A 20,650-nucleotide genomic window follows, 5' to 3' on the forward strand; every position below is an offset into this window, starting at 1 on the left:
ATAAGAGTAAAATTAAAATAACTAATATTATTTTGATTTTCTAAAAGAGTTATATAGAAAAACAAAAAGAACATTGTTGACATATATCCAAAATATTTCGTATTTATGTTCGTGTTTTATGATATACTAATCATATATCCCCACAGCCAATCAGGTGGTAGTCTGATTCGTCTTCTCACTTACGTGAAGAGTGAGAAATTTCGAGTTCGGATCCTCCCGATTGTGCAAATTAATTTATTCCTTTTCATTAGTTTATCAATAATCTTTGATTCTTAAAGCACAATTTACACTCTTGCATGAAAGAGAGAGTAAAACATGAAGGAAGCAAAACAGCAATGAAGGTACGCAAAAGCCTTCCATCCTTTCTTCTGTAAGAAGTTCCAACTTCACCTTATTTAGTGCTGTACCATGAGAAGTTGCGGGCAAAAGCTAGAATGATAACTATTAGCTTTGATTAATCTTCGAGCTCAAGGATCTTTACCACAGATGAATCGCCAACCTTCTGGCAAACAACAATTCGATCGTGTGGCTTTATAGCACCAATTGCCTTGCCGTGATCTAAAGCAACCTTCAGAACTGATTCATTTGTTGCATTCGTGGATTCAGCCTGTCAAAACCAAGTAGTATGCATTTCTTAAGTAATTTCATCATTCAATGGGTTCAATTTGAATGTCAAGAGCACCAAGCACTAAGAATAAGATCCCCATGGAAACAGCCCAGTGATTTGAATTATGAGAATTCCAGCACTACAATTGTAAGGTTCAAAACTATTTTGACAAGATAAATTTTAGAATTTGAACCCCATGAAAATTAACATGGAAATCAAACACTTAAGTTTTAGCTAAATACTTGAGATTACAAAAATAAGGTTATGCCAAGGTGTTTCCGGAAGAAAAATTCCACGAAATGATGGATCTGATGGCCAAAATTCCATCATAGCTTTTACTACTCATTGAAAGTATGAAGATGAAAAGAAGTGGGAATTGAAAGGGAAACAAAAAATCACTTAAAAGTTAAACTAACACTTACCGCATGCTGTGGGTCTGCAAGGATGGGAAAAAGTCCACTGACAATGAGTGACTGCCTTGCCTGCCACAAAATCATCAAGGGGGAACAAAGAGGAAAAATGAGCTTCAAATTCAATCATGATCAACATGCAGCCAACCCAACCAGTTCTGGAGTTTGGACTGAAGTTTAGTTCAGTAGGTTTCAGTAATGTATTCAAGCCTCGATAAAAAGAAAAGGCATGCGAAGTTACTTGCTGCAGCAAAAAAAAAAAAAAAAAAAAAAAAAAAAAAAAAAAAAAAAAAAAAAAAAAAAAAAAAACTATGCCTAATAAAAAACAATAGCATACCTCAAAAGCACCTGTAAAGGTCCAGCGCAGTTGATTTGTCTTAAGTCGAGGGATAACAACAGATATCACAGGCATTGTTGGCCGGTACTTTGATATCAACCTACATTGAAATAAAGTATTGGAATATTATCAAGGTTCTAAATCAAAAATTTATTTTTTTCCCTTATTTTTAAGAAAAGAAAAGAAACTTGTTCTCAATCAAAAATCAACTCAAACTTGAATTCCTACTGCATTTGCATTTGTGCAAAAATTATAACAAGAAAAAGATAATAAAAATAATTGTGAAAATAGAAAACCTAGCAGCTTTTCCCGTTGAAGTGAAGCAGATAATAACAGAAGCCTTCACCTTGATAGCTGCACGTACCTAGATTACCAGCAAAGGAATAAGAGAATAATATAATATAGTGAAACAAATAATATTTTCATGCCAGCAATGAATAAAACAAGCATAAAAGAGAAAATTTAGTATTAAAAGAGTACCGCTGAGGAAGCAATTGATTCTAAATGGGTCATTGGTTCCCCAACATATTTGGTAGCCTTTTTGAAATACAGATCTTGATTGAAAACTTTCTCTGCCTGCAGATGGAAATTTAGTTTCCACTAAAAAAATAGAATAAAATATATTTTGAACTAACAGAATGTGGCTCAATATCCAGGAAATCTGTAAATCCATTTTTTTCTTTTTACCCTGACCATCAATTATGATACCCAACCAAAGCCAACCAAACCTTATGATTGAGCAGATCAAATAAAGTCTGGCTCCATGTCCATGCCCCAATGTCATGACCACTTTCCAGGACCCTCTCCAGCCTGAAGTCACCAGATTGGACTAACTTTTTGTGCCTAGTAACAATTAAAAATGGCAAGAAATAGATGTGACAACAGTACCTAGCCTAAGTAGTTGGTGGATTCTTAGTCTCCCTCAATGCCAAGGACTCAATTATCAATCATATTTACAACATTTTCTTGTGAAGAAATACAAATTGAAACTATTTACTCTTCTTCTTGTTTTTTTTTTTTTTTTTGGTCAAACTGAAAACTATTCAATCATCTAGGGCCAGGGTAAAATGGTCAGACATTTTCTTCTTATGAACCGAGCCCAGGATAAAATCATAATGGACAGAAGCTTCAATAGCTGGCCAGCTTGCTGGCCATAAAATAAAAGTCTAACACATGCAAATAAGGCAAAGCAGGTCAGTTTTGGCCCGCATTTCATTATGCCTGAAGACTAATAAATATATTTGCACAAGGCATGGAAGGAGAAAATTTCTATAACAATCCAAAACATTTGGATTAGAGCCCTTTTGCTTTGTGTTTGTCAGTATGTGTTAAAGGGTGAGAGGACCGTGGGCGTGGATGGCTTCGACCACCTAGAGAAAACATAAGAAAGCTAATAAAGTTAAAATTTAGTATAGCAACAGAAAAATCTACCTCAGCACATATTCTTCCAACGATAGAAATGGTCTCAACAGGGTACAGTCCCCGCAAGGTCTCTGCACCTAGAAGAATTGCATCACTACCTGGAGCAACAGAAAAATTGAATTTTGTTATGTGATGTTAGTTTGCATATAACGTATAATTATAATGAAATTCAAAATTAGAATAGTCATAAGCAATATAGTAACATTTCTTATCATGTGGAAGATATTGTAACACAGCCCACAAAGCAAACATGACAAAACTCCAACTAAAAAGTTACCCAAGGCATCACAATGTTGGACCACTGAAATTTACCATCCAATACTGCATTGGCAACATCAGTTGCTTCTGCACGAGTAGGTCTCAAATTGTCTGTCATACTGTCCACAACACGAGTAACCACAGCAGGCTTTCCAGCCATGTTGCACTTGTAAACAGCAGCTTTTTGAAATAGAAACACCTGTAACATATATAGGAGTTTCATTTCAGACCATAACGCGTCTGGACACTTTTTTTCTCAAAATGCAAAAACCTTCTTTTAGAAAAAGGAGAACTTCCAACTATAAATATCCTTGTTGGTAGCTTGGCGTAATGGGAAAATACAACTTGTACTGCATGTAACTCTTCTTTTTTTCATTGAAAAGTTATGTCATATTTGACAATAAACATAATAAGAAATGTATATTGACACAGATCCGAAAAAAAAAAAAAAAATCAGGGGACTTTCTGAGTTTCTTGGGGTGAGGGGGATGTTCATGCAATGTTGTATTATTGTGACAGCTTTAAAGCCCTTCACACTCATATGTAACCTTTGGCAATGTTAATACGTAATCCTTGTAACTCAAAACTGTATGCATATGTAGTTATGTAATTATTGCTCAGATCTGAATGATAACCTTCTCTGGTGGGAGATCTATGCCCAAATTTCCACGAGAAAGGATGATGCCATCTGCTTCTTGCAGGATCTCATCAAAATGAGTTAATCCCTACAAGCATGGATGATATAAAACAAGAAATCTTGGTTGTAAATAGGAATTGAAAATGATATTTGAGTGTAAGTACAACACCAAAATGGCATGTTAAAGCTGGAAATGTATAATTCACCTCTATATTTTCAATCTTCGCAAATATTTGAGTTTGATGGAGGTCCCCTAGTTTGGAAAGAAATTCCCGGGCCTGTGTAATAACATGAGCAGCCACTATAGGATTATAAAGAAAATTAAGAAGAAAATTACATATCAAAGCAAATCCTCGATTATAATAATCTTTTAGCGAAGCTAGAAACTGATATGAAGAGCAAAGATAGACAAAGAGTATGGATGTAAAAGACCGAAGAAAAGGAGGGGTTTAAATAATCAAGTAAGAAAATAAAATACAAGAGAGCTTGGCTAACAGGAAAATCTTACATGGCGGACATCTTCAGCATGCCTGGTATATGACAATGAGAGGATGTCTATATTGTTCCGAACACCCCATGAGCTTATAACCTGACAAGGATCAATTATCAATGATGATCTAAATGTCATCAAAGAAATTTAGCGTGAAAGTAGGCATACAGTGAAAATTGCAGTTTTCAGGAATAGAAGAGTATCTTGCTAATACTTTACATATAGTTGGTAGTGGCACCAACAATTATTACAGCTTTCTGTACAATGCATGAGGTTCACAACCTATTAAATGAATCATAAGAAGACCTCAAATTGATGTTTACTAAATAATGCAACAATTCTTTTTCCAGCCAAAAGAAGATAGTACTGAACAACAAAGAAATCAAAGTGGAGGATATCCTCTTTGCAGTGGATACAAGAACTAAATGTAAAATAAGATAAAACTGATGAAGCTATGCAGTTTATTTACACTGAATACAACTGGTGAGACTAAAGTTGTCCCTTGGCAAAACATTTCATATAAGAAGCACAATCCTCAAACCAGAAAGAAACTTAGGAAAATTGAAATCAGTGAATGCTAAGGAAATAAGAAATATAAACACGTTAAGACCACCAATAATATCAACCACTCAAAATATCTAAATAAGCATGAACACCGACCTCCTTATCTTTATCCGTGAGAGTGGGCAGATTGATGCGAATTTGAGAGACATGCAGAGTATAGAGTGGACCTCCCAAGGTAGCAGAATTTTTTATCAGGCAAACCACATCTTCGCCATTTACTTCAGTGACCTGCAACATCAATTGAAACTTCATGAGATGGATGTATAGATCATATTTGCAAGACTGATCATTTGAAGTTGAAAATTAGAGAGCTATTTTTTCAAGCAAAGGTTCCCTGGTTTACGTTAAATGATCAGGCAACTAGCAAGTCAAGGAGTCATTTTCTCATTCTAGAAATGTGATAGATGCATCTAAGAAGAGAAGTAGATGATTTGAATGCTCAACCAAATTAAAATCAAACATTATGACCGTTCAGCAAAAAGTAACAAATTTTAGCAATCTCTTAGCTCTCTTTTGGTATCATTTATGTTTCTAGTTTTTTATTTCTATTTTACTATACTTAAAGTTTACAACTTAGAAAAAAAAGGTTGATGAAAAAAGGAAAACCACTTTTTATGTTTTCCTCTTATTGTGACGACCTGCTTTTTTGTTTTGAAAGATCAACTTATAAAAATAAAAATACTTCAATAATAAATTTCTTCTAAACTTGAGAAAGAACAACTAAAAATAAAAAACAACCTTCATACCAAACGAGCCGTTTGGAATTGAACTCATATACACAAATGTGGTCTTACCTCTAGCCACACAGAAGTAGTTTCACTTCCTGTGAACAGATACTGACCAATAAAAATAGTATCTCCTTTCTTCACTGCCTGCAAAAACCATATTGAACTTCATTTATGGCAGGGGTTGGAGGTGGGGGGTCCATCATAGTTTACTGTATACAATAAAATCATGTACTTGACTAAGGAGTAAAAGTGGCGAAGAGAGAGAAAGAGAGGCGGGGGATTGAAAACAGATCAGTAGAAATAAACTCTATGGAGAGAGAAAAAAGAAAACACAAAACAAAAGTAGAAGTATAAAGACTTTTACCTTTGATAAACCAGTAAAATTTATTGGTAGCAGATTTGAAGAGGCTTCTTTGTCTTGATCTGGTGTTAGGACAACAGAGGCATCTGCTTGAAGGGAAATTGGATGCTCAGTTCTATTGACTACTTGCAACTCTGGACCCACTGTATCTAGCATGATCTGGTATAAAAGCCAGAAAAATAATTATAAATAATGACAGAAAGATAAGTGGATGCATAATGACAGCAACTAAGTAGAAATGCAGGTCTAGTTAGGGAATGCATAAAATTTTCTTTAAAGAGAACTTTACTTTTTCAAATGCAATAATTTCTGGGATAGTTTACAAGCTGCACTCACAATCTTTAAACGTAAAAAACTTTGAAAAATAATTTTGACAATAAAGAAGCATTTCAAACTTCTTAATAATTGTTGTAGATGAACCAGAGAGACACAGACTTCAATTAAATGTAAAAGGAATATAATCACCGTGTATTCAAACTATGTTGCTAAATTATTATCTGTCACACCTAAAGAATATTGTACAACTTTAACGGGAAAATATAGCATGTGACATATATATGATATGTGTAGAACAACCAAACACTGTCCTAATTTCCAGTAGTGTCTTTATATTCACGCTTCATAGTAGGAATAATTTAAACTTTATATATATACTGAACTGAACAGGAACAAGCTTACTGCACAGAGCTTCCTGGTGCTCTTGACCGCAGCTTTAAGATTTTCCAACGTCTCCTGGTGATATTCCACATCGCCCCATGAAAAATCAAACCGTGCCACTATACAAGAAAAAAATCGAGAATCAACCTGAAAGCATTTCAGAGGTAAATAAGTCCAAAATGTAATCTGGAATTTATTCCTTTTCTTTCTTATTTTTTTACCAAAGATAAACTAAGAAGTTTATCTAAAGTGGGGGTGAGCAATATTCAGTTTATAACCGACTGATTTCAGTCGGATTCGGATAGTTATTTTAGTAATTCAGATACCAATTGGTTTGGATATAGAAAACCATTTGGTTTTTGGTTTTGGTTCGATTACCATACATAACTAATCAAATTTATTTTTAAATCGGATATAGCTAATTGATTTTCGAATAACTGAATCAGAATCGAATTAATTCGGTTTAGATTTGGTTTTTATACCATTCAGTTCTAGATTCGATTACCACAAAAATACATTCCGGTTGGACCGAGATTGTTCGGATCAGTTCAGTAACCGGAAGCTCGCCCTACTCTAAAGTATTTCAATATGCAGGTCTCGAGTGAACTGAAACTTGCAAAGTACTGATCCTGATACAAATTCTACTTTCATATCTCACTAAAATTATAAAAATAAAGTTAAGGAGAAAAAAAAAATAGTGAAAGAATTGTCAATTTTAGATAAGATTTGGAAAATACCAGACATCCCAGCATTCAAGCAACCAGAAATGATGTCAACAGTCCGTGATTTTGGACCAAGTGTCCCGACGATCTTTGTCATTGCAGGAAAGAAAGTCTGAAAAATATATTCAACCAAAAATCAAAAAACAGAAACCCAATTAATTTGACCATGATCATAGTTCCAAAGACAGATCAATATCATAGAATCCACATTTTGACTAAATGCTAAGAAAATAAAAAACTTATGGTAAAAAAGAATTAGGAGGGAAAAAAACAACGGTATATAACTAAAATTCATAAAATTCCTAAGATTTTCTCGGAAAGCAAACAAATCAATGAGAATCAGAAAATATCGTAAATGAACCATTTTCACATAGAAAAAAGGAGGAAGAAAATCAAGAAAATGAAAGTTTGATGCAAATAAGGAAAAAAGTCAACCTTCCTCGATCAAACAATAGCAGCATACACAAGTAACTGAAGAACACTTAAAAATGACATTTTAAACTTTCCCGCATTTTCTTAGCAACCAAACGCAAATCAACTTATCATTTTCAAAAATTAAAAGAAAAAACAAAAGACGAGAGATCAAACTAAAACGGTAGTGTTCAACCTCTGGAACAAACTTACTGATTTTGATGGTTCCAAGATTGAAGCCATCCGTATGGGCTCCTCAAGAAGGAGATGATTCGAATTCATTTTAGATGATTACGAAACAGAAACCAAAACCGATTGATCGAGTAAGAGATTGAAAGAGGAAAGAAAGACAGCGTGATTTTCGAGTTGCTGCTTGCTTTTGATACTTGGTGACGTGATTATAATATTTTCCATTTTAAAATACTGTTAAATCTCGGTTCTCGCAGAAGTGAAAGTTTATGGTGGGGTCGTCCTCGTAGAAGTATCACATGTTCTCTTCTCTTTGCGAATTTATTACATTATATTTTCTTTTATTTTATGTCCTTTTCACCAAAATAATGGATGCCACCAAACATGCAAATTAAATATATAGATATAATTAATTAATAATTACATTATTTTTCAAAAAAATGTTATTTTTTGTTTTTTTTTTTTTTTTGAAAGAGGTTATTTTTTGTTTATTAAATGGGTTTATTCTTTTTATTAGTATAAAGTCATATCTTTAGAGTCAACATAAAAAAAATTGTATTAACCTGTAATAATTCATATAATTAGACTTGTTCCAAAAATTATTGTAAATTTGAAATTGTTTTATTTTCTAATTTTCTGCTCAAAATAGAGTATCATTTTTGTTTTTTAGGTCAAAAAAATTCTATTTTTAATTTATTTGATCACAAATTTACTACCATCCATAGAAATATATAAAAATAGAATTATATCTTTTTCAAAAAAAGAAAAAGTACAATTCCAAAATATTGAAATTAATGCTAAGGGTGGTAAAAGCAATAATTTTTAAAATGCAGAGTTGGCAAATGATTTTTATATTTTTTAATTTAGACATTAATTGTAACGCCCCATTTTTCTGTGTCTGAAATAGTAAGTTATCGGTCTGTGAATAGTATCATAGGTCCGGGAATAAATATTATTTTTGTCCGGAAAAATTACTATGTATGTTTAATATTTTCTTTAATATTTCTGGAGTATGTATACATTATTTTTATGGGTAGAAAGTAAGTAATGAATATTTTTGGAGAATTTAGAAAATTAGTGAATAGTTAATTAAGGAGTGATATTAATTAAGAAAATTAGAGGCAATATGTGTATGGAGTAAATTTGAAATGGTGTTATATTAATTAAGGAAATTAGATGAATTATTTTTATGGAGTAAATTTGAGGATTTTATTGTGGATTTTATTGTGTTAAATAATATTTTGAAAGAATTTAATTTGGAGAATATTTGTAGCCATTAGATTCCAATGACTCAATCCTAGTCATCCAATATTGAGAAAAGACTAAAATACCCTTGTGCTCAATAATTTGAGCAACCACTTTCTCTCCTTCTTCTTCTCTTTGGCGTTGGCTATCTCCTTCTTCTCCAAATTAAATTCTTTCAAAATATTATTTAACACAATAAAATCCACAATAAAATCCTCAAATTTACTCCATAAAAATAATTCATCTAATTTCCTTAATTAATATAACACCATTTCAAATTTACTCCATACACATATTGCCTCTAATTTTCTTAATTAATATCACTCCTTAATTAACTATTCACTAATTTTCTAAATTCTCTAAAAATATTCATTACTTACTTTCTACCCATAAAAATAATGTATACATACTCCATAAATATTAAAGAAAATATTAAACATACATAGTAATTTTTCCGGACAAAAATAATATTTATTCCCGGACCGATGATACTATTCACAGACCGATAACTTACTATTTCAGACACAGAAAAATGGGGCGTTACAGTTCTACCCCCCTTAAAGAATTTCGTCCTCGAAATTCACTTGAATTTAGCAATTACGAATCTCATAATATTTTTCCGATTTAGTTTATTCTTCCTTAATCAGGTAGCACTTACTATCCGTATATTCTATACATGATTGAATAATCAATGATTCCTAATTTGTTAAAAACTCTACATATTGACTATCATCTCTTTTAGATCATACTAATTCATATTCCTTCACATTTCTGTCATGGATTTTTTTTTTCTTAATATTCATAAATAACATAACTAAATAACATAACTAGATCCATTCTTACTTATCTAAAATTTTTTTTTTTTTTTGTATAACATCAATTCAATAGGTGGACAACTATCTCTCCATGTCCGATGTCATTCATCATTTCACTTAACCATCAGGGCCCAATATTTATATAATATAATTATCTTAATTTCTTTATAGGAGTCGTTTACTTTTTCTTGGATCGTAGAATCTCTCATTAAACAAAAATCCTTATTTATAACTTACATAACATCTAGAATTCAACAAATACTTTAAACCTCAAAAGACTAAATCTCGTTGAATTTACTTCATCCTTATACCATATGAAACCATAAGGTGCCACAAGTCATACAAGATCCATTACTAGGCTCATCAAGATTTAAGTAATGTACTTCTTCCTAAGAATCACCATACTTTTCTTGTATGTTGAAATTTAATGATTTTATGATTATAAATAATTTTACGAAATTTGTGTTTAAAGGAAGTTGCCATCGCAACTTTGGTAAGTATGTGAATTATGAGCACCACTGAGTTTTATACTCAGCGCATCGATTTTTATCACGCGTAGGTTGAAGATCATGGTTGCTACTTGAAGATTTGAAGAGCAGAAGTGACTAATTTGGTAGTAGTCGATTGAGATTTATATAATGAAGAATGATGTCATGTATAATTGTTACATTTTTAGATATTATGTTATTTGAAATATAATTGAAGTATGTAATTATAAATTATTTTGGTGTATAATTTATTTGGAGATAAGAATAAGATTTGTTAAATGATTGAATATGAAATATTTGAAGTCAGTTGATATGATTAGTTCATTAAGACTTGATATATATAATAAATGCAATTAATTGATGGATCTAAAATACTATTGAGGATTTATTCAGTTATAAAAATATAAAGGTGTTGTTATGTTATAATGAGTACTTGGAGATGTTGAAAGTTTAGAGTTTAATTGAGAGTATTTTGTATTCACATGTTTGGCGAGCTCAGTTTTTATAGGGATATTCTTACAGTATTTCTGTAGGATTTTTCCCGATGTATATATATATATAAAAAGATAAGAAAAGGAAATGAAACATGACTATTATAAAAAAAAAAATTTACTCGTGAAACTGGTGACTACTCAGTTACTTCTAATTATAAATTTTAGTTTTATGATTTATATGTTAAGTTAAGACGGTGTCTCCGGCACCAAATGTGGCATCCGCCGTCGGGTCTCTCGGGACTGGGCGGCGGGTGTTACATTAATTGAGTTAATATTAATCTTAAAATTATTAATAATATTAAATATTCTTCTTTTATTTTTAATAATTAACTAAATAAGTAATATTATTTTAAAATAATAAAAATTTTGAATTTTTAATTTAATAATAATAAATATTTTTCAGTTTTTTTTTCAATGACTAAGTAAGTAATTAATAGTACCATTAATTTCATTTCAAATAATAAAACTTTTTCAGTTTCTTTTTTTCTGATGATTAGTAAAATTAACAATATAATCATTAAAAAAATTTTATAATCATTTTTCTTATACTGTTAGAAATTTGTAAAGTGAATATGAATATTTTGGTATTTCTTTTTAATGATTTTTCAATTTAGATATTAATGAGTTAATATTAATATTAATATCATTAATAATATTATTTATTTCTAATTTTTTAATAATTAAAATAATTAAAAATATTATTTAATAATTCATTAATAAAAATTCATTTTCATTATAATATTATAAATTTATAAAGTGAATTTGAAAAATAGAAGTTATTATAGGATGATTAATTATTAAATTTATTTAGTATATATAAGTAATTAAAATTTATGTCTCAGGATTTATGAATGTAATGATAAAAATACAAATATTAAATTCATAGATTTTGTAATAATAATAGAATAAAATTGCACATTCTGGATAACACACGCGCATATAACTAATCAATATAAAAGTCCTAGCCCCTAAACATTTGTCATAAAAAGCATTTATATTTATTAATGGAAAAATTCTTCTAAAATGATATTATTCTAATAATATAATAAATTTGAAACAATATTTTCATTTTTGTCACTAGAATAAGAATTTTTTTTAATCTTTATTTGAAAGATTCATTCACCACTTGTATGCAAATTGAATTAAAATTTAATTAGTAATATGTAGCAATGCATGAACAGGTAAGAAAATAAATAATAAAATAAGTACCTATTATAAGGGATATGTCATGTTGTAATGGCAAATTATTTTTTATCCTTAAATTTTGTCTAATTGTCATTTCATTTCTAATTTCAAACTAGTTACACTCGTTAATTATTATATTTAAAAATTACCATTTTTGCCATTAAATAAAAGATTAAATAGTAATGTTATGTGAAGAAGTAAATAATAATATTAATATGAATGACTAAATAATTAAATATTACATGGTATTTACTATTTAATGGTAGAAAGAATGGTTTTGAAGGAAAGATTTTATAATTACATGACCGCAAATGTTAGGGATTTTATAGTAATTATTCATTATGATCAAAATGGTAATTTTGTCAAATATAATGGTCTTTATAATAATTTACCCTACTATAATTGATGCACCTTGCTAGGTCGGTGCCCGAAACCTTGTCCTCAATCGTCAAGCTCAAGCCCACGGCTTTGCAGTCTAAAACCGTTGAAACACGCAAAATCACAGCCGTCTATTGCCACTCCACCGACACCGAGAATATTCCTGTCGTTTTGGAAAATGCTCACGCTGTCTGTACATAGTGCGAGCTGCAGGGAATTCATACCTCTTATTTTAGTAGCAATCCTTGTTCTAATCAACTATCTTAGACAGCAATGCCTCTCACCAATTTGTAATAAATGTCAATCATTTGTTATAACTTAATATTAAAATATTGGCCATTGAGATATATATAATTTTATTCAAAAATTAATACAATATATACTGAACAATTTCTCTTCCACTTGCAAATTGGATCTGCTTTCATTTTCATAAAAGAATATAACATTAACTGATAGAAACTAGACTATTGATGCTACAAAAATTTTATGCTAATGTAAAGATGTTGTGGGTCTCTCCGACATGTGGGACCCACACGCTTTAAAAAATAAAAAAAAGGAAAATATGTTCTTTGAAGAAATAAAAAAAAAAGAAAAGGAAAAGTCTAACAAGGCATGGAATTCTTTTGACAAAATGGAGAGCCGTGAATGAGTTATATATGGCATTCTTGTAACCTCTACTATAAATAGAGATAGCGAAGCCTCAAGCAAAACACAACAGCAAAAAGAAGAAAAAAAAATTAGAGAGATTTATCTAGTTTTAGGAAGGGTTTCCTAAACCTAGGGGAGGAAAAAATTGGGAGGAAATTATTATGAGGTGTTTTTGAAAAACACTTTGAGTGCCACTATTTTTATATTACTCTCGTTGTGTACCTACTATTTTTTAATAGTGGAAGAATGATTCGGAGTTTGTCCCGCAGGCATAGCCCTAAACAGTTAAGGTGAACCACGTAAATTTCTGTGTGTCACAAGTTTATTTTTCCGCTGCGTTAATTTTCTCTTAATTGATTGAAAGGGCCCAACAAGTGGTATCAGAGGCATCAGAGCTGATGCCAAACAAGTGGTATCAGAGTTGATGCCAAACAAGTGGTATCAGAGCCGAAGGTTTCGGCTGGTCCAGCCGATCAGATAGCGGTACCGGATCCGTGAATATATTTTGAAAATAAATATACCACGACGAAGAGTCCATTGGTACTGTCCGCTTGGAAAGACGTTGCAGAATCGACTTAGTGATGAATAGTAAAATAGTAACTCAAAGTTGATGTGAACAGTACTATTGGCGTTACTGTTGCTGAGTCCGTTTCAAAGTGAACTAAACCGGAAAAGAAGACTGATGCGGAAAGGGCTTTCGAGCATGCGTCCAAATCTCGGTTGACAGATTTGATGATGAAGGTTTCTGTAGCACCTTCAAAAATGGTCAGTGGAAGCTCACCAAAGGTTTATTTGTGGTAGCTAAAGACCGAAAGCTGTATGTGATGCATGCGAAACTCTCCTAAGACACTTTGAGTGTACGGAGAATGACAGTACAGTTGAATTGTAGCATTAACGATTACGCTACATGAGTAAGAAAACTCTAGCAAGAAAGAACGTACTACCTGGATTGGATGAAGTTCACCTAGTCAAGTGTCCTGATTGTATGGCGGGAAAGCTAAACAGAGTAGCTTTCAAGATTACCCCTCCTTCCAGAATGAAGAATGTATTAAATCTGATTCATTCAGATTTGTGTGGACCATTGACAATGTCATATGGTGGAAATCAATATTTTGTGATATTTATCGATGACCATTCTAGAAAGACTTGCGTATACACATTGAAGTCTTCTAAACCTGGTTGAGAGACAGACATGCAAGAAGCTGAAGTGTATCAGGACAAATAATGGTGGAGAATACACTGGGCCATTTGATGCTTTCTACAACGAGCATGGCATTCGATATCAAACGACACCTCCCAAGATGCTGCAATTGAACAGTTTGGCTGAGAGGATGAACAGAACTTTGATGGAGAGAGTCAGATGTTTACTCTCACATGCAAAGTTGTCTAAAAGATTTGGGGTGAAGCATTACTCATAGTAGTTCGCCGTTCACTCTATTTCCCTCTACAGTATAATACTCCAGAGAGAGTATGGTTAGGAAATGATGTTTCTTATGATTATTTGCGAGTGTTTGGTTGCAAAGCCTTCAGGCATATCCCGAAGGATGAACGGTCTATGCTTGATGTCAAGACTAGACGGTGTGTATTCATTGGCTATGGCCAAGACTGATGTGGCTATAGGTTTTATGACCCAATTCAGAAGATGAATATAAGAATTCGTGATGTTGTATTTGTTGAAGATCAAACTATTGAAGATATTGAAGCAGAGTGCCAATAGATCTGATGAAGACTCAACAAACATACAGAGAGTCCCTCCAATAGAACGTAGACAAATTGGAGATGAAGAAAATGTTCCACAAGAACAAGTGCCAGAGTTAGAAAATCCAGACGTTCCTAATCAGAATGAACCAGATGAAGATTATGGTGTTCCTGTTCAACCACCAACACCGGAAGGTTCTCAAACATTAAGAAGATCTAGTAGAGTCTGACAATCATCTACTAGATATCCAGTTAATGAGTATGTACTAACGACTGATAGGGGAGAACCTGAAAGCTTCGAAGAAGCTATGGAAAATGAACACAAGAGGAACTGGATTGAAGCCATGCAAGATGAAATAAAGTCCTTGCATAAGGATAAAACATTTGAGTTGGTTAAGTTGCCCAAAGGCAAGAAAGCTTTGAGAACAAGTGGGTGTTTAGGATCAAGCAGGAAGAACACAGCTCCCAACCACGATTCAAAGCTAGACTAGTTGTGAAAGAATTCAATCAAAGAAAGGGTATTGATTTTGATCTTTTCATTAGTTGTGAAAATGACATCCATCCGAACAGTGCTCGGAATGACCGCCAGTTTTGAACTGAAAATCGAGCAAATGGATTGAAAGACTACCTTCCTGCATGGAGATTTGGAAGAAGAAATATATATGGAGCAGTCATAGGGTTTCGTAGAAAAAGAGGATTGTGTTTGCAAACTAAGGAAGAGCTTGTACGGCTTGAAGCAGGCACTGAGACAGTGGTATAAGAAGTTTGAGTCTGTTATGGGGGAGCAAGGCTACAGAAAGACTACTTCAGATCACTATGTTTCTATGAAGAAATTCTATGATCATGACTATATTGTTTTTGCTCTATGTGGTTGATATGGTGATTGTTGGTCAGAATTAATAGCTTGAAGAAACAACTAAGTAAGTCTTTTGCTATGAAAGACTTGGGACCAACAAAGCAAATTCTTGGCATGAAGATCGAAGAGCCAAGAAATTATGGTTGTCACAGGAGAAGTACATTGAGAAAGTACTTTCAAAGGTTTAGAATGGAAAACGCTAAAGCGGTTAGTTGTTCTCTTACTAATCACTTTAAATTGAGTTCTAAACAGTGCCCTTCTACGAATGGAGAGAAGGAAGAAATGAAAAGATTCCATATGCTTCAGCAGTTGGAAGCTTGATGTATGCCATGATTTGTACACGGCCAGATATTGCTCACTCAGTTGGAGTAGTAAGTTGGTTTCTTTCAAATCCTGAAAAGGAACATTGGACTGCAGTGAAATGGATTTTCAGGATATCCAATCACATTTGCAGGGGGAGCCGTGTCGTGGCAGTCAAGATTACAGAAGTGTATTGCTTTGTCAACAACTGAGGCAAAAGGAGAAGTCCAAGCTGTGTGTCAAAGCGGCATGAATGGAGAGTCCCACTATGCCGTCGGGAGGGAAAGAATTGTTGTGGGTCTCTCCGACATGTGGGATCTACATGCTTTGAAAAAGAAAAAAAAAAAAAGGAAAACGTGTTCTTTGAAGAAAGAAAAAAAAAAGGAAAGGAAAAGTCTAACAAGGCATGCAATTCTTTTGACAAAATGGAGAGCCGTGAATGAGTTATACACGCTCTCTCATAACCTCTCCTATAAATAAAGGTAGCGAAGCCTCAAACAAAACACAACAGCAGAAAGAAGAAAAAAAATATAGAGAGAGTTATCTAGTTTTAGGAAGGGAAAAATAGTGAGGAAATTATTATGGAGTGTTTTTGGGAAACACTTTGAGTGCCACTATTTTTGTATTACTCTCTTTGTGTACCTACTTTTTAATAGTGGAAAAATGATTCGGAGTTTGTTCCGTGGACGTAGCTCTAAACAGTTGAGGGTGAACCACGTAAATTTCTGTGTGTCACAAGTTTATTTTTCCGCTGCGTTAATTTTCTTTTAATTGATTGAAAGGGCCCAACAAGTGGTATCAGAGCTGATGCCCAACAAAAGATATAAAAAAATAGAACAAATTTTTATTTTCAGAATCCATGGAATGCATAAGAACTACCATGAAAAACACATACTGATATCAATCTAGCACTAGTCCGGATGCTTTTGGGTGAAAGAAATGGAAGAATCAAGCGACCAACACCATATATAGCCACAGCGAAAAAACGTACGTAGGACTAAGCTTAAAGGCCGAGGAAGAAGAGTTATTGATTCATTTGAAAATACACCTCACAGATAGTCAAAAAATGTTTGTCGCGCATTTCATTTCTTGCACGATTAGTTGATGCAGGGAAAACTTTGTAAAGTGCACCTCCTAATGTATTTATAGCAGATGCCATTGGCTGCGCAGAACAAGAAAGTTAAGATGTATAAGCATTTACAACTTGTATGCAAATCTCCTTCAAAAAAGAAAGAAAAAAAAAAAAAAAAAAAAAAAAACTTGTATGCAAATCCAAACCATTGTTGATTAATATACAAATAACTGAAAATCCAAATGGTGCAAAACTATTATCTTAGCTATTGGATGTACAATTCTACGTTGCACGGAAACAGAAACGAAGAAATACGAAAATGGAGAAACCGGTGTGAAGAAAATAATTTTAAACGGGAAAATGATATTTTATACTGGAAATAGCCATGGCTAGGGCCTAGAAGTTTCTGTGCATCATAGCCTGACATATAGGAGTGCTGCTTACCTTTCGAAGAGTATACAAGAGGAGATATCAGCCTGAAAAATTGTTTATAACCTCTATTAGTCTTACTTGGTACGAGAGATTAAACTCCTAAAGTGCTAAATAGTAAAAACATACAAACTGAAACCAAAATTGGAAAACTTAATTATTCATGCAGTTCAATCAAACAAATATACTGCAATTCCTCAATAAATTGACCAAACAAATACTTAAGCTCAGATCATTAAATACCTTGGGGTTGCAAAGTTTGCGCCTCAAGTTTGAAAAACAGCCATCACATACGATTGCAAGAGGAGCATGTGCTGTCAAGTCTTTGGCCGGTTTTGTTTCTATATAGCAACCCTTTAACGGTTCCATTTTCTTCAATAAGAGATGTCACTGTTCCTTGTTCCAAGCTTACACTGTTTAAAAGATCAAGAAAACGTGGACAAATAAGAGTTTTTAGTAATAAAGAAAACAAAATGAAAAGAAGAAAAAAATCAAGTGCTAGGACTAAAACCATCTTGATAACGTCAATGTTAATTTGATACCCATTATCAATTGCAAAATCATTACCTTGGAGTGGAATACACATGAGGTTATAGTATGATTACCTGGGAAGAGTTGCAGCCTTCTCACGCATTCTTTGTATAAAACGGCCATTGTTAAAGGTTCTTCCAGCTATATTTGATTCAAAACTTTGTAGAGGATAGGATAGCTTAGTACTTTTGCCATCCTTGTAAATAGCATATCCAAATACCTGTTGAGCATCAATCTTTTCCACAAAATCTGCATTCACAAACATGAAACATTTATACTCTCATATTAGAACAGTTTGAGGGAGTGAGTTCAAAATTTTCACTTACTATATCAACATGTTAATTGAATAAAAACTGAAATATTAAGAGTTCTTTGAACTGCAGAAGCTGTTGATTCTAAACAATTGAGACTACATATTCATGAATATTATCCATATCCTTCAAGAACCAGCCCAATCAGTTTCAAATAACCACCAGGCTGTAAGAGTTCACCAAAGAGGAGCTGTAATTCCACCAATTAAAAGCTGATAATCCATCTTAGAAGATCAATGTAGAACTTCTCTCTTGATTTTTCTAGAAATTGATTGCTCTTTGCTAATGCTGTAAGAGCTCTTTTTCTTTCACTTCAAATTGACTTAGAGAGCGCAAATTTGAGACAAAAAGTAAAAGAAGTTAAAGAAGAAAAAACGGAAAGCAATTTGCGACTAATATGGTATTTTTTTGTAGTCTGCAGTTTTCATTTTAACTTGCCTACTAACATTACTTTTATCTTTTATTGCTAGCGCTGTGCAAGTCGGTTTCGGTACCGTTATTAAGAAGAATTGAACCGAACCAAAAATTTGGTTGTTTTATTTTTAGAAACCGGAACAGGAACTGAGGGACTAAAAAATCGAACCGAACCGAACCAAATTTTTGGTATGATTTCAGTACAGTTTTTCAATTTTTTGATTTCGGTTATTTGATTCTGATTTCGGTTTTAGTTCCAGTTCCTCATTGAAAATTATTATATTTTCAAAACACATTATAAAGTTTCTTTATATAAAAGTACTCTAATATCAAAATAGAATTATAATGTCACTTATAATTAAAGAACACTTTTTATTTAAATTATGGCATAGTAAAATACTATAAAACATTTGTGAATTATCGTATAGTTAAAATATTATATGCAGTAAGACAGTGGCAGGGCTAGAAAATTTTTTCAATAGGGTTATTTATTTATTTTGATTTTTAGTGGGTCAATTACATAAAAAAAATCTAAAATTTTCATTTAATATATATTTTTTTAATTTTTTTTTATCAATTTAACCCTATTTCATAAATATTTTTTAAAAATCGAGCGGAGTCAATTGACCTCACTTTACATAACCTAGCGCGGTACCTACAGTCAGGGATGGCGGAAATCATTATTTATGAATTTTTTATGTAGGATAAATATTTTTAATTTATACTCCATTTGTATTATTAATTAAAGAGGATCAATGAATAAAGATTTTGTTTCAGATAATAAAATTTAATCTCTACTACAAATAACATAATATACTAAAACATTAAAGAAAAAATATATGGATAAATCAATTTTTTGGTTCAGTTCAGCTCAATTTGATTTTGGTACGGTTTTAATGCAGTTCCAGTACAATTCTTTATAAGAATCGAAACTAGAACCAAAACCAAAATAATAAATTGCATAAGTTTGGTACGGTTGGACTCCTAAGATCTTAATTTCTTTTCAATTCCAATTCAGTTCAATATGATTTCTCAGTTCGGTTAGGATCCCATAAACCATGCACAGCACTATTTATTGCACATATGCAGCAACCAAACATGAATAAAAAGGGACCTTTAGCATTGCAAGGTCTAATTTTCTACTCCTATGCTCTTCTTCCTTATTCAATGAATGGTAATTGAATAATGGGTAATATTGTCAATATATTATTTTAAGAAATGTGTTGCTTGACATTAATAAATACTTAAAATGTAAGTCGTTTTTGGATGTTTATTTTATTTCAAAATATAAGTAATTTGAGTCTTTTAAAAAGTTAATAAATGATGTTTTTCCAATATTATCATTATTTATATTAAATAAATTACCTTCATAGGTTGTTTTTGGTTTTGAAATACATTAGATAAACTACTTTTATAAACTGTCCTTAGTTTTGAAACAAAGTTTAATTTAGTTAAATTATCCTTAATTTTATTATAATTTAAGATACTTAATTGTTTTCTTAATATCCGTGTAAAAACTTTAAACGATTTATATTTTGGAATAAAGAGAGCAGTATTTTATCCATGATGCTACCTCTTTTTAGGAATATAATTATAATTTGAACGTATATAAAAATTTATAATTTTAAAAAATATCATAATTCATTACTAAATAATATAATAGGAGTACATTATAATTTTTTTAGAAAAATAAAAAATAAAAATGTAGAAAATTAAAAATTAAATAAGAAGCTTATAATAGTATATCAATAATTAGAATTAAAATCTTAATTTTTTTCCCACCTTAGCAAAATTTTAATGGATTGGTGATTCATAAATAGAGTATAAGACAAATGAAAATGGAAACTACCACTTTCCAGACAAAAAGCGTGACGTCATCGTCAATTCCCACACGGCCACACAACTGCCTAACCACTATTCACTAGTACTTTCAGGAAATCTGAAGCTAAACTCTTTCTGTGTATATTTATGAATTACTATATATTTTTTATAT

General features: G+C 31.9%; 1 protein-coding gene across 2 annotated transcripts; it reads right to left on the reverse strand.

The window, feature by feature from the left end:
* Nucleotides 1-220: 220 nt before the first annotated feature.
* LOC105648366 (pyruvate kinase 1, cytosolic) lies at nucleotides 221-8,012 on the reverse strand. Of its 2 annotated transcripts, XM_012234735.4 has the most exons (16): nucleotides 7,818-8,012; nucleotides 7,209-7,305; nucleotides 6,493-6,590; nucleotides 5,818-5,973; nucleotides 5,520-5,597; nucleotides 4,822-4,953; nucleotides 4,180-4,260; nucleotides 3,878-3,949; nucleotides 3,670-3,759; nucleotides 3,089-3,233; nucleotides 2,786-2,874; nucleotides 1,835-1,930; nucleotides 1,651-1,718; nucleotides 1,355-1,454; nucleotides 1,030-1,089; nucleotides 221-607 (listed from the first exon to the last, which is right to left on the reverse strand). In XM_012234735.4, exons 1-16 carry the CDS (start codon nucleotides 7,884-7,886, stop codon nucleotides 455-457), a joined length of 1,584 nt encoding a protein of 527 aa, XP_012090125.1. In that variant the 5' UTR covers nucleotides 7,887-8,012; the 3' UTR covers nucleotides 221-454. The 2 variants fall into 2 exon arrangements, with proteins under 2 accessions (XP_012090125.1, XP_020540536.1); XM_020684877.3 differs by lacking the exons at nucleotides 7,209-7,305; nucleotides 7,818-8,012 and having other exon boundaries at nucleotides 6,474-6,590.
* Between the last annotated feature and the right edge of the window lie 12,638 nt (nucleotides 8,013-20,650).

Source organism: Jatropha curcas, chromosome 6 (assembly GCF_041381405.1).
Source record: "Jatropha curcas cultivar XTBG-Jc1 chromosome 6, XTBG_Jcur_1.0, whole genome shotgun sequence".
Taxonomy (NCBI): Eukaryota; Viridiplantae; Streptophyta; class Magnoliopsida; order Malpighiales; family Euphorbiaceae; genus Jatropha; species Jatropha curcas.